This window comes from Eleutherodactylus coqui, chromosome 4, assembly GCF_035609145.1.
Source record: "Eleutherodactylus coqui strain aEleCoq1 chromosome 4, aEleCoq1.hap1, whole genome shotgun sequence".
Classification (NCBI taxonomy): Eukaryota; Metazoa; Chordata; class Amphibia; order Anura; family Eleutherodactylidae; genus Eleutherodactylus; species Eleutherodactylus coqui.
Window position 1 is genome coordinate 166970311 of NC_089840.1, and position 15556 is coordinate 166985866.

General features: G+C 42.7%; 1 protein-coding gene across 1 annotated transcript in view; it reads left to right on the top strand.

Moving 5' to 3' along the window:
- Positions 1–14959, top strand: part of PLAC9 (placenta associated 9) — a 53643-nt gene extending 38684 nt beyond the window's left edge. The window contains exons 3-4 of the mRNA XM_066598717.1: positions 8160–8283; positions 14774–14959. Of these exons, the coding sequence (XP_066454814.1) occupies positions 8160–8283; positions 14774–14784 (135 nt within the window). The 3' untranslated portion in view covers positions 14785–14959. The remainder of the gene's footprint in view (positions 1–8159; positions 8284–14773) is intronic.
- Positions 14960–15556: the final 597 nt, after the last annotated feature.

Sequence of the window (15556 nt, forward strand, 5' to 3'; positions counted from 1 at the left end):
GAATCGAATTCTCTCGCTTCCCAATGTAATAGAAACGTGAAATTTGGCAGGAGCATTGATTATGTCATAAGTAGGAAAAGCTAATAGGTCCCAACTCGATTATTCAATTCTATGCGCAAAAGAATTAGCGTCCAAATTTTACGTACGGAATGTAATTTTCTCACATAGAAACTTGAAATTTGGCACGAGCATTATGTCATAAATAGGAAACGCTAATAAGTCCCAACCCCATTATTCAATTCTATGCGCCAAAGAATTAGCGTCCAAATTTTACGTACGGAATGTAATTTTCTCACATAGAAACTTGAAATTTGGCACGAGCATTGAATATGTCACAAATTGGAAACGCTAATGGGTCCCAACTCGATTATTCAATTCTATGCGCCAAAGAATTAGCGTCCAAATTTTACGTACGGAATCGAATTTTCTCGCTTCCCAATGTAATAGAAACGTGAAATTTGGCACAGGCATTGAATATGTCATAAATAGGAAACGCTAATCGGTCCCAACTCGATTATTCAATTCAATGCGCAAAAGAATTAGCGTCCAAATTTTACGTACGGAATGTAATTTTCTCACATAGAAACTTGAAATTTGGCACGAGCATTGAATATGTCACAAATAGGAAACGCTAATGGGTCCCAACTCGATTATTCAATTCTATGCGCCAAAGAAATAGCGTCCAAATTTTACGTACGGAAACTAATTTTCTCGCTTCCCAATGTCATAGAAACTCGAAATTTGGCACGAGCATTGAATATGTCATAAATAGGAAAAGCTAATCGGTCCCAACTCGATTATTCAATTCTATGCGCAAAAGAATTAGCGTCCAAATTTTACGTACGGAATCGAATTCTCTCGCTTCCCAATGTAATAGAAACTCGAAATTTGACACGAGCATTGATTATGTCATACATAGGAAAAGTTAATGGGTCCCAACTCGATTATTCAATTTTAAGCGCAAAACAATTGGCGTCCGAATTTTACGTACGGAATCGAATTTTCTCGCTTCCCGATGTAATAGAAACTTGAAATTTGGCACGAGCATTGATTATGTCATAAATGGGAAAAGTTAATGGGAAGTTGTTGAGTACATTCCTGGGAAGATTACTGGCATAGCACATCTATCCTACGATCAACGGGATGAGTGTTCAACTACAAAATGATGCATCCGCCGAACGTATCACAAGACAATTCCTGGATATTGAGAATGCTGAGGTAAAATAAAAGCTGTGCTGTGATTGGTTGCTATTAGAGATGAGCGAACGTGCTCGGCCCCGCCCCTTTTTCGCCCGAATACCACGATTTTCGAGTACTTCCGTACTCGGGTGAAAAAATTCGGGGGGCGCCGTGGCGGCGCGGGGGGTTGCGGCGGGGAGTGGGGGGGAGAGGGAGAGAGAGAGGGCTCCCCCCTGTTCCCCGCTGCTACCCCCCGCACCGCCGCGCCTCTCCCCGCCCCCCGGCGCCCCCCGAATCTTTACGCGCGAGTACTGAAGTACTCGAAAATGGCGGTACTCGGGTGCGTAAGTACTCATTACGAGTACGTTCGCTCATCTCTAGTTGCTATATATTATACCGCTGAGGTAAAATGAATGCTGCGCTATGATTCGTTGCTATTTATTATATTGCTGAGGCAGAATAAAAGTTGCGCTGTGATTGGTTGTTATTTCTCTTACTGCTGACGTAACATGAAAGCTGCGCTGTGATTGGTTGTTATATATTATACCGCTGACGTAACATGAAAGCTGCACTGTGATTGGTTGTTATATTTTATACTGCTGAGGTAACATATAAGCTGTCCTGTGATTGGGTGTTATATATTATAAAGCTGAGGTAACATGAAAGCTGCGCTGTGATTGGTTGTTATATATTATACCACTGAGGTAACCTAAAACAGCTGCGCTGTGATTGGTTGTTATCTAGATATATAAAAACGAATGTATGTCTGTCTGTCTTCGCAGCAACGCGCGACAGGTAAGCTAGTCTAGATATATAAAATTGAATGTATGTCTGCGTGTCTGTCTGTCTGTTTGTTTGTCCTTTATGCGCTACTACACCATTCATCCGATCGCCATGAAACTTTGGGAAGTTGTTGAGTACACTCCTGGGAAGATTATAGGCATAGTACATTTATGCTATGATAAATGGCGCACGAGCGAGCGTCGTCGACAGTTACGCCCCCCCCCCCACGTAGATCGTTCGATTTCCATCATTGCCACTAGTTCTCTCACTTCCCGATGTCGTAGAAACATGAAATTTCGCACGAGCATTGATTATGTCAAAAATAGGAAAAGTTAATGGGTCCCAACTCAATTATTCAATTCTAAGCGCCAAACAATTAGCGTCCAAATTTTACGTACGGAATCGAATTCTCTCGCTTCCCAATGTCATAGAAATGTGAAATTTGGCACGGGCATTGAATATGTCATAAATAGGAAACGCTAATCGGTCCCAACTCAATTATTCAATTCTATGCGCAAAAGAATTAGCGTCCAAATTTTACGTACGGAATCTAATTCTCTCACTTCCCGATGTAATTTGGCACGAGCATTGATTATGTCATAAATAGGAAAAGTTAAAGGGTCCCAACTCGATTATTCAATTCTAAGCTCAAAAAAATTAGCGTCCAAATTTTATGTACAAAATCTGATTCTCTCACTTCCCAATATAATAGAAACATGAAATTTGGCACGAGCATTCATTATGTCATAAATAGGAAAAGCTAATGGGTCCCAACTCGATTATTCAATTCTAAGCACCAAACAATTAGCGTCCAAATTTTACGTACGGAATCTAATTTTTTCACTTCCCAATGTCATAGAAACTTGAAATTTGGCACGAGCATTGATTATGTCATAAATAGGAAACGTTAATGGGTCCCAACTCGATTATTCAATTCTAAGCGCAAAAGAATTAGCGTCCAAATTTTACGTATGGAATCTAATTCTCTCACTTCCCGATGTTATTTGTCACGGGCATTGATTATGTCATAAATAGGAAAAGCTAGTGGGTCCCAACTCGATTATTCAATTCTAAGCGCTAAACAATTAGCATCCAAATTTTACGTATGGAACCTAATTCTTTTACTACCTGATGTCATCTATATTATATATATATATATATATATATATATATATATATATATATATATGAATGACTGTCGGTCTGTTTGTTTTTTATGCATTACTACTAGAGATGAGCGGACGTACTCGGATAAGCACTACTCGTCCGAGTAATGTGCTTTATCCGAGTATCGCTGTACTCGTCTTGAAAGATTCTTGTAGCGCCGCAGAGCAGGGAGCTGCAGGGGAGAGCCGGGAGGAACAGAGGGGAGATCTTTCTCTCCTCTCCCGCCCACTCTCCCCTGCTCCCCGCCGCAACTCACCTGTCAGCAGCAGCGCTCCCCGAATCTTTCAAGACGAGCACAGCGATACTCAGATAAAGCACATTACTCGGACGAGTAGTGCTTATCCGAGTACGTTCGCTCATCTCTAATTACTACACCATTCATCCAATCACCATGAAACTTTGGGAAGTTGTTGAGTACACTCCTGGGAAGATTACTGGCATAGTACATCTATCCTACGATAGCTGGCGCGCGTGCGAGCATCGTCGACAGTTATGCCCCCCAGACAAAGATGGTTTGATTTCCATCTCAAGCACGAAAGCAAAAGGCATTACGAGCAACGGGTTGCGTGTTCAACTACAAAATGATGCATCCGCCGAACGTTTCGCAAGACAATTGCTGGATATTGAGAATCCTGAGGTAAAATGAAAGCTGTGCTGTGATTGGTTGCTATATATTATACTGCTGAGGTAACATTAAAGCTGCGCTGTGATTGGTTGTTATATATTATACCGCTGAGGTAACTTGAAAGCTGCGCTGTGATTGGTTATCTTGATATATAAAAACGAATGTATGTATGTATGTCTGTCTTCGCAGCAACGCGCGACGGGTAAGCTAGTCTATATATATATAAATTGAATGTATGTCTGTCTGTCTGTCTGTTTGTCCTTTATGCGCTACTACACCATTCATCCGATCGCCATGAAACTTTGGGAAGTTGTTGAGTACATTCCTGGGAACATTATAGGCATAGTACATTTATGCTATGATAAATGGCGCACGTGCGAGCGGCATCGACAGTTATGCCCCCCCCCCCTCCACATAGATCATTAGATTTCCATCATTGCCACTAATTCTCTCACTTCCCGATGTCGTAGAAACATGAAATTTGGCACAGGCATTGATTATGTCATAAATAGGAAAAGCTAATAGGTCCCAACTCGATTATTCAATTCTAAGCGCCAAAGAATTAGTGTCCAAATTTTACGTACGGAATCTAATTTTCTCACTTCCCAATGTCATAGAAACTTGAAATTTGGCACGAGCGTTGATTATGTCAAAAATAGAAAAAGTTAATGGGTCCCACATCGATTATTCAATTCTAAGCGCAAAAGAATTAGCGTCCAAATTGTACGTACGGAATCTAATTCTCTCACTTCCTGATGTCATCTATATATATAAAAAGGAATGTATGTCGGTCTGTCTGTCCTTTTTGCGCTACTACACCATTCATCTAATCGCCATGAAACTTTGGGAAGTTGTTAAATACACTCCTGGGAAGATTACTGGCACAGTACATCTATCCTACGATAGGTGGCGCGCGTGCGAGCATCGTCGACAGTTATGCCCCCCAGACAAAGAACGTTTGATTTCCATCTCAAGCACAAAAGCAAAAGGCATTACGAGCAACGGGATGCGTGTTCAACTACAAAATGATGCATCCGCCGAACGTTTCGCAAGACAATTGCTGGAAATTGAGAATGCTGAGGTAAAATGAAAGCTGTGCTGTGATTGGTTGCAATTTCTTATACTGCTGAGGTAAAATGAAAGCTGTGCTGTTATTGGTTGCTATTTCTTATACTGCTGAGGTAACATGAAAGCTGTGCTGTGATTGGTTGCTATATATTGTACTGCTGAGGTAACATGAAAGCTGTGCTGTGATTGGTTGCTATATATTATACTGCTGAGGCAACATGAAACCTGTGCTATGATTGGTTGCTATATATTATACCGCTGAGGTAACATGAAACCTGTGCTGTGATTGGTTGCTATTAGAGATGAGCGAGCGTACTCGGCCACGCCCCTTTTTCGCCCGAGCGCCGCGATTTTCGAGTACTTCCGTACTCGGGCGAAAAGATTCGTGGGGCGCCGTGGGTGAGTGGGGGGTTGCAGCGGGGAGTGGGGGGGGGGAGAGGGAGAGAGAGAGGGCTCCCCCGTTACCCGCTGCTACCCCCCGCTCCGCCACGCCTCCCCCCGAATCTTTTCACCTGAGTACGGAAGTACTCGAAAATCGCGGTGCTCGATCGAGTAATTACTCGAAACGAGTACATTCGCGTATCTCTAGTTGCTATATATTATATCGCTGAGGTAACTTGAAAGCTGCGCTGTGATTGGTTATCTAGATATATAAAAACGAATGTATGTATGTATGTCTGTCTTCGCAGCAACGCGCGACGGGTAAGCTAGTAGTAAATATTTCTGTTGCAGTTTTTCTGCTACAGAAAAACCACAGTGTTTCTGCACCATATGAATGCGCCCTTAAACTGGCTTTAATAATTTTAATGCATTTCACATCCTGAAGAGTGTGTAGCGGTAGATGGGCACACTGAACTACCTCTGGCGGTGGCACTGAAGTCAATGGAGTGGATAGGTGCTTCCTCCACTACCCATACTTCAATATGTGCAGAGGCTGCAAGCTTGGGACTGATAGGCATCCAACTGCTGGGACCCCCACTGATCAGCAAGTTGTCCTCAATCCTGTGGTTAGGGGATTCATGCTGTGCTGGGAATACCCTTGTAGCAAAAAACTTTTTTTCTAGACATGTTTCAAAACTATAAAAATAATTGTAAAAATTTCCAATTTAGGGAAATGATCTGAGCTGCTGAACATTCCTTAAAAATAATCACTATGAGGCTGCATCCACATGCGCGACAGCAATATCGCTGCTATGTACACGCGATTTTGTAGCGATGCAATTAACAAGGAGGCTCCTTAGAGAAACATGGGCTACAAAACATAGCAAATCGCGGCTGTATGGCCTCATTTACATGGGCGACAAAGACGCGCGATTTTGTTGCATTGCTACAATGTGAAGCCCATGCTTTCCTATGGAGCCTTCCTCTCTGTTGCATCGCATGAAAACGCGATTTTCGTGCGGTGCGATGCCACTTTGACAGTAGGAAATCCTACTGTCAAAGCTATAGCCTAAGCCCTAACTGCAGAAAAAAATTAAAAAATTTGTCAGCCCAGCCGCGTCGTCTTCTTCTTCGCTTCTATCCGGGAAGACACCACCCAGTTGTCCATTTATTCAGATTCAGCCCCATAGACTTTAAATGGAGCTGCACAGCCTTAACCCCTTGAGTGGCACGCCCGGAAATTTTCCGGGACGCATATTAGCAGTTTACGCTTAGGTTAAGCAGCCGCTGCTGATTAGAGCCACCTGATTGGCTCTTCAGCACCACGTGACTACACAGCGTGCATGCGCATTGCCTTCAGCAGCCGTGCACTACACACTACACTTAAGCAGCACGGGGTTAGGGTTTAGGGTTAGGGTTGAGGTAAGGTTTAGGTAATCCTAACCGTAAACCTAACCCTAAACCTAACCCTGTGCTGCTTAAGTGTAGTGTGTAGTGCACGGCTGCTGAAGGCAATGCGCGTGCACGCTGTGTAGTCACGTGGTGCCGAAGGGCCAATTAGGTGGCTCTAATCAGCAGCGCTGCTTAACCTAAGCGTAAACTGCTAATATGCTTCCGGGACGAGCTCCACTTCTCATAGCGACCGGGCTATGTCTCACTATGGGAGCTGCAGAGCACAATGCCACAAGCTGTAGCAGTGTGCCCTGCCTGCACAGACCCACAGGGAACAAAGCAAGGGTTTTGAAAAACCAGCAGAAGATATTGCCGATATGCCGGCAATCTCCTGCTTTGTTTACAGGTTGCCATAGAGACCATCGGCTTGTCAGAAGCAAGCCGATGGTCTCTGTGGCAGGGAGAGCTTGGTGCTTGGCTGTGAGAGGACAGCTAGGTACCTGCTCTTACAGCAGAGATCAGAGAAAACCTCCGATCTCTGCTGTGTTAACCCTTTACATGCTGCAGTCTATGTGACTGCAGCATGTAAAGGGCTGTCACCATCGGACCCCCGTAATGTGATCAGGGGGTCCTGATGGGTCCCTGTGGAAGTCCCCTAAAGGGACCAAAAAAATAAAAAATAAAAAAGTTTAAAAAATTATAAAAAAAATAATAAAAACACTTGTCTCCCTTTACTTTGTAAAAAATCAAAAATACAATCACACATGTGGTATCCATGCGTCGTAATGACCCAGAGAAGGACAATACATTATTTAACCCCTTAATGACATGGCCCCTTTTTTTCTTTTTTCCCCATTTCTTTTTTTCCTCCCCCCTGTTTAAAAAAATCACAACTTGTCCCGCAAAAAACAAGCCCTTATATGGCCATGTTAATGGAAAAATGAAAAAGTTATGGCTCTTGAGACGCAACTGCAAAATTAGTTGAAATTCAATGATTAGACCATTTTAAAAAACCTGCCCTGGTGGGCACGACAGGGTGGTAGGAAACCCGCCACTCAAGGGGTTAATGAGTTAAAAGGGTTTTCCAAGGAAATACTTTAGCTGCGGTTTGGTGCTCAGGACCTCAGCTGATCAGGTTTTCACTGTCAGCGCCTCTACACATGGTTACGGAGTGGAAGCTGCTGCGCTGCCTCCTGTGTAGTGACTGGCGCTTGTAACTGTCGTCCAGTTCTGTCTGGAACGAGAAGCAGAAAATATAATAGAAACTCAGTGCTCCCATTGATTTCCATCTGAGTGTAGCCAGCACTTTCACTTCCTCCTCTGTACACTGATGTCAACCAGCCAGACAATCAGCTGGTGGTTGGGGCCCTAAGCATTGATCACTATTAATCAACTACTGATGACCTATCCAGAGGAATACCCCTTTAACCTTTCTGTAAAACCCAATTAAGGGATCACTATGTAGAAGTTACCTGTGAATACTTTAATCCTGATATATGGTTGCATTGTATAGAGCTTCATTTAACAGGCTAAGAAGTAACTCATAACCATGTCTGCTTTACAGAAAGTGCAAACAACAGTGGAGCACCTCTATTCTGAAGTCAATTCTCTGCTGAGCGCAATTTCTGGATCTTCATGGGCTCTGTCAGTGACACCCAGCGGCCCCCTCCTGGATATATTCGAAGACGGTTAGTAAACCTATTAGAAGTATTTGCAGTTTACCAAAAAGACAACAAATTGGGGTGAGAAAGTATAATTCTTAGAACAACCCCTCATGGACTTTATGTTGTCCTCACTGGGAAAAAAAAGTTGCATCGCACTCGCATGCACATCACAGAACATGTGAGTGTCAAGTGATTTCTTTCCCCCAAGGTCCCATAGAAAACAATAGACAATTACGCCCATGGGAACGCCCAAAAGTAGAACATGCTGTTATTTCTTTTTCTTTCCTCTAAGCATTGATGCGAGATAGAAAATCGCTTATGTGAATAAATCCATTCAAAAGAATAGATTTCATATTCGAGCACATTTGTGCACAGCGCACAAGTTTCGCGTTCTTGTGAATAAGCCCTCATTGTGTAATGTGCAGTGGTTTTTATAGCAGGTTTCTGCAGCTCCCAGCAATAGAGTGCAGATTATTCATGAGCTGCTAGTGGCCACGGCCATCAGCCCTGACTGACCTCTAGCTACTACACTTCATACCATGAAAACTAGTGGGATGGGCTAGCCTAGTAGGTCCTCATGAATAAACAGGACTCATCTATTGCTCAGAGGTGCCAAAATATGGAAAAACAAGTTGTAAAGGTGCTTTTAGACAGAGCTATAATTTATTTGCCAGAGCGAACAAGCAAATGATGACACAGTTTCCTTTTTTGCTCAGGAGATCAGTTTAAACGCCAAGATAAAACATTTATATTACCAACGAATGAGAATGACTGAACGATCGCTGTTTAAACCGAACGAATAGAGAATGAGCCAGCGCTGATTTTAATGCTTGCATGAAATGAACGATAAGCGAAAACACTATTATTCTGCCGTGGGCCGTATTTACACTGAATGATTATTGTTCAAATTCGAATGATCCAGCTATTTTTTTTTTTTTTTTTAAACAACAATTGTTCCATGCAATATTTCCAATTTTGTGTGCAGTAGTATTGATAAACTTCCCCCAGCATTGCAGCCTCCACTTAGATTTTGTCTTCTTGGATTAACAGCCATAACATTTCCACATAATACACCCTAGTGTATTTTGTGGCAAAGACAAAAACTTCCACCATAGTTTTAGGTTTACACCCCAAGAAGTATTTTATTTTTGTAGTTTTTCCCATTGCTCTTATTTTATTTCCATCCACTGTCTGAAAGAAAACAGATACAAAATAGGAATTTAAAAGTTTGGCCTTCTCAACATCAATTCTTAACCAATTCACCATTTTCATCTTGTAAGCATCCAATAGCATCTTTGGCATTAAATTCTTCTAGTAAATGCCTGCAATGGCGTCCTTTCTGTTGTTCTCTCCTTGTATTCTTACCCAAACAGTTTCTACAGAACTCCCATGCTCTGAAGCTTGAATCTCTGTGGAGATGAATGTTTTCCTAACATACAATGCAACACCTCCTCCCCTTTTTTTTGGTCTGTTTCTTACAAATAAGTTGTATCCTTCAAGCCTTGTGTTCCAATCATGTGCATCATTTCACCAAGTTTCTGTGATGCCTATGCCATCATATTTCTCTTCCTGTGTTAGGAGCGCCAATCGACCTTGTTTTTTCCCCATGCTCTGTGCATTTGTGTAAAAACATTTTAGTTTGGGATCTGTGTCTCTTGCTCCTCTACTTTCCTTCTGAAGCAATCTTCTCGCTTACAGTGATTCTTTGCTCTTCCCAGAATGCACAGGGAATATGCAAATGATTTTCTTGCAGCTCCAATGGTCTGGAATTTAAGATCTCCATCCACTTCTACTGGGGCAGGGGGCACGAACCCACCTCATGATCAATATATTCTTTTAGTAGAGACTTGTTAAACAGACTAGAGAAGGCTGGAAGCTCCAACCTAAAAGAAATCGCATTGATCTTCATGATGATTTTGAACAATTTGATAAATCGCGGGCCTAGTTTGAAGAACTGTTGTTTAAGTTTATTATTCTTGGTAGACAGCCAGACTGTCTCCCATCAAAAAATCATCACCCACTGAACACCTGATATCATCTACCTACTTGTAACTACTTATGGTACTCTTGAGATTTCTCTGGACATTTTCCCAAATCATCTCAATGTTACAGGAAAACTCCCCTTCCGCTGGTACCGCCGAACATGCATTAGTAAATAAACCGAAACAAGGGTGAAATCCATAGTTTAAAAAAAAATGGCGAACTGCCTGTAAATTCCAAAGACCTATGGTTCAGTGCGAATTCAGCCAAATGGCAAAACTTTCCGACCAGTCCTCCAAGTATTTCTCTAAATTTTGATTACACCTTTCTATTTGGCTGTTAATCTGAGGATGATACGCGGAGGAGGGGGAGTGTTGAATTCCCAAGCGAGTACACAAACAGCCAGAATTTGGAAATAAACTTTACTTCCCGTTTGGAGATCATGTTAACCGGTAAAACAAGCAATCTTACCACATTAGAAATAAATACATTTGCCAATGTCTTAGCATTTGGGAGACGAGATAGAGCCACAAAAAGGCACATCTCACTAAAGTGATCGACCACAACCCAGATGGTTGCATTCCCCTTAGAAAGTGGCAAAGCCGTAATACAATCCATGGACAAAGGAGTCCAAGGTTTTTCGGAGACAGGCAGGGGCAACAACCTTCCTGCAGGAACAGTCTGAGTTGTTTTGCTTCTCACACATAACTCATATGCAGAAACAAGACTAAAATCATCCCTATTTAACCCCGGCCACCAAAAGGTTCTCTTTATCAGTTTTCTAGTATTATTTATTCTGGGAAGACTTGCCAAAACCGAAGTGTGTGTCTCAGACAGAACTCACAAATGTACTGGCACAAAAAGCAAAGGAGAATGAGAAGAATGAATATGCTCCTTTTTTAGGCTGTCCTGTATATAAGCCCTTAGGGACTGTGTTTCAGGAACTGTTAGCCTACAGCCTAGGACAAGCTCAATGGAACGATTTCCTTTTCGGTGGGATGGTAACCGGTCTGCTCACTCTTCAGAAAAAAAGTCTGCAAATTCCTGTATGAAATCAGGTAATTCACCCAACAAGAACACTTCTGCAGATGTACAATCTCAAGTACAAAAAGGATTCCATGTGATTATATCCCCCTATTTCCAATCCACCACCGGGTTGTGCAACTGCAACCAAGGCAAGCCTAGCACCACTTGTGCTAGGATAGACTCCATGACATACAGTCACAGTGAAAGACTAATTTTAAGACGGATATCCGGGACAACATACTCTAATTGTTTCTGAGATAAGGGGGTTGGCATCAGTAGCTGACACTGGAATAGGGTACTCCAGTGCTCTTTCCTTTAAACCCATGTGTTTTCCCGCTTCACGATGGATTAAGTTGACCCCAGTTCCACAATCCAAGAACACAGTCACAAAAAAATTCCCAACAGAAGAACAGATCTCGGCGGGAAGATCCAACCTGGAGGAAGGCATCCGAGCGATCTGTAGGCCTCCAGGGAAACTTCCCTCTAACCTCCAGACCACCCAGTATCTCAGATCCACGACATGGACAAGTCTGGACGAAGTGCCCTGCTCAGCCGCACAGAAAATAAGGTCTCCCAAATTGGATCCTGCCTACTCTTCCAGACCCCTAACTGCATGGGTTCTTCCACATTTGCTGATTCCACAGAGAACCCAGTTGTTTGTTCCTCATGTCCATTTCTCACATACTGCTCAATGCAGATGGCCAATGCCATGGCATCATCCAAACCACGAGGCGCTGGATGTGAATCACTGGTTATGTAAAGCTGGATCATCCCACTGTGTCCAAAGAAATAGATAAAGGGGGATAAAGAAAAGGCCCAAGCCTGCGGGTCTCTCTGTGATTTAGAAATCACGATCCCCACTCTCTGTGCCCCATTTCTTCAGGTGATGAGAGCTAATCTAAAATTCACTCTGCAGAATTCCATAAAAAGTAGTAAACCTATATCTATTACTTGAAAACTGGTCTGGCAAGTCTAGTCAATCTAAAATACAGTCTGCAGGATTCCCTAAAAAGTAGTAAACCCATGTCTATTAACTGAAAACTGGACTGGCAAGTCCCCTCTAAGGGGAACTAGAAGGTGACATCACCTGTCTACTAGTGGAGGACCCACCCACACTCGTGTTTGTGCCACTCGCTAACCCTAACAAATAAAGGAAAAACCACCATAAGAGGAAACCAAAATCTCAAAGAATAAATCTCAGTAATAAATTTCAGAATTTATTTTAATAGCTGCTGGAAGAACCACGGGAACCGGATCCAGAGAGGTCCTCACTCCGCAGCAAGAGACTGCACAGAACCCAGGCCAGAAGGGAACTAAAAACCTTCCCTTATTGCCCCAGGTGTACACCAATAGCTGGCACACCCATCAGAGTCAAAGAAGACTAAATGTACACTCAAGCTCAAACTGGCACAATAGCTGGTCTATAAGGCTGTATCGGCATGGGCGACAGCAATATCGCTGCTATGTGCATGTGATTTTGTGGCATCTGTGATGCTTTTTTCTTGTTAAAAATGTAGCATCGCGTCGCTGCTACATGCGATTTTCTCACATGACATAATCGTGCGCTTTTGTAGCAAGAAAGTTAATAGGGCTTACTAATGTTAAAATCGCATCGCTAAGCATGAAAGTCACAAGTTCGTGCTAATGCGATGTGATAAGCAAGGAGGCTCCATAGGGAAACATGGGCTACAAAACATAGCAAATCACAGCTGTATCGAGCATGCCGTGATTTTGTAGTCTCGTAATGTAGCAGGCTACAAAACATCGCTCATGTGGATGAACCCATTGGAAAGCATGGGCACTATATAAATGCACTTTGCAGCACTGTCACATCGCTACAAAGTCGCCCGTGCAGCTACAACCTAAGGGTCAGAAGATCTGTGTGTTGCCCAGCAATTGCCACAAACTGTAAATATCACTGATAACAGAATAAATATAAAAACCAACAACTCAGTAGCACCAGCCCAACTCTGGAGGGGTACAGCTTATAGTGGTCCAATGATTCCATCACTGGATTTATGGTGTTCTCTCAGTTAAGGCTTAATCACACGCGCGATATTCTCTTGCGAGTTTTGTGGGATGTAATGCGCACATAACTCGCATGAATATGAAACCAGAGGGCAGAGGAATCAATATCTGCAGTATCTGGAGAACAGAGAACTTTGGAAATAAACGTTTTTCGGGTGAATGCATTGTTTTGCGATTTCAAACATATTGAAATAGGATTCCTGAGATGGGAGTACCCCTTTATGAGTTGAACTCTCCCTGTGCTTTGCAAAGAAATTGCAGACAACATAGCCACTTTATTTCAAGCATTGCAGGGGCTCCAGCCATCAGACTCTCAACCACCAGTAAGTTATATTATCGTTCAGAAACCACGTTAAAACAAAAAACCTCCCTGTTAAAACTAATAGCAGAATGTAGTTTACAATGTGTTCTTTATAGTCAAATGCATAACCTCCCTCATTCCAGAAGTTAAGCGGATGACTGATCTTTGTGTTCAGGGTCTCTCTTTGAATGATTCATAGTTTCTGCATTGAAGAACATAAAGTACAACTTTTAAGCACAGTCATGTGAGCTCCCCCTGGAGTATATCATGGACATGTTACAGCTCAAGGGCACTAGAATTCATGGAGTCTTCAACCGTGAAGACCTCTCTAGTCGACTCTTACAACTCATTTTAGCAGTGGATTTATAAGTAACTAGCAGACGTCCCGTATGTCTGAACCACCATAATGGATTTTAGTTCTTAAAGGGGTGGTCTCGCGAAAGCAAGTGGGTCTATACACTTCTGTATGGCCATATTAATGCACTTTGTAATATACATCGTGCATTAAATATGAGCCATACAGAAGTTATTCACTTACCTGCTCCGTTGCTAGCGTCCCCGTTGCCATGGTTCCGTCTAACTTCGGTGTCTTCTTGCTTTTTTAGACGCGCTTGCGCAGATGCATCTTCTCCCTTCGGCTGGTCTTGGAAGCATCGGCGTTTTGGCTCCGCCCCTTTTCCGCGTCATCGCGTAGCTCCGCCCCCGTCATGTGCCGATTCCAGCCAATCAGGAGGCTGGAACCGGCACACGTCATGGGGCGGAGCTACGCGATGATGCGTACAAGGGGGCGGAGCCAAAATGCCGATACTGCCGAGCGGAGCCGAAGGGAGAAGAAGGGAGAAGACGGATCTGCGCAAGCGCGTCTAAAAAGGCAAGAAGACACCGAAATTAGACGGAACCATGGCGACGGGGACGTTAGCAACGGAGCAGGTAAGTGAATAACTTCTGTATGGCTCATATTTAATGCACGATGTATATTACAAAGTGCATTAATATGGCCATACAGAAGTGTATAGACCCACTTGCTTTCGCGAGACCACCCCTTTAAGCCAACAGTCATCAATAGCGCTCCCTAGAAAAATCACTTGTGAAATCTAAGTAGTAAATCTCTAGTATGGTTAGATTGTAAAGCATTGGTTTCTCCATGGAAAAACTAATTTATTTTTATATTTTTTGCAGATACTAGGTGAAGATATTGCACGCACTCATGCAGGATATTCCGAATACATTATATATTTTTCCATTGTGTATTTTGTGACATATAAAAGGTACATTTTACTATACCAGGAGCTTGTGATGTATTGCTGTGAAGAACTGTTCAATGTTGATGTATAGGACATAAAACATATAAACTTAGCATGAAAAGTGTTTCATCCTTTAAAATGAAATGTGAAGATTACCTGTGCAGAAAACTTGGCTTGGCAAACATCAAGGAATTTGTCAAGTGAGTCATTGTGGTAGGCTATGCAATCATGTGGTAACTGTGGGGATACCATCAAAGAAGCCTCCATCAATTATAGGAACGAAGAAGCCCAAGCCTGTCTGGTATTTTCTCTACACAATACTGCTACCTGTCCAAGTGGTGCACTGCAGGTAAAACATTAGAAGGGGTCGCAGTGCCCTGTCGAAGCTTCACCAATCAGCAATCATCTGCTATTACTGGAATATTTAAATAACAGAAGATTTGAGGGGACATAATCTGACTGGTGTTTTACACGCCATTCTTAGATAAGTGTCAGCGTTACATGTGCCAAATTTTAATAAGTACAAGCTTACCGTGTTTCCCCGAAAATAAGGCCCTGTCTTATATTATTTTTCGCCCCAAAATAGGCACTAGGTCTTATTTTCAGGGGGTGTCTTATTATACTTACCTAGCAGGGGCAGGTCCTGGTCTCTCTTGCTGCTCTCCAGACCTCCGACCTACTTCTTCCAGTCCTCAGCCGCCCACAGAAGATCACTTCC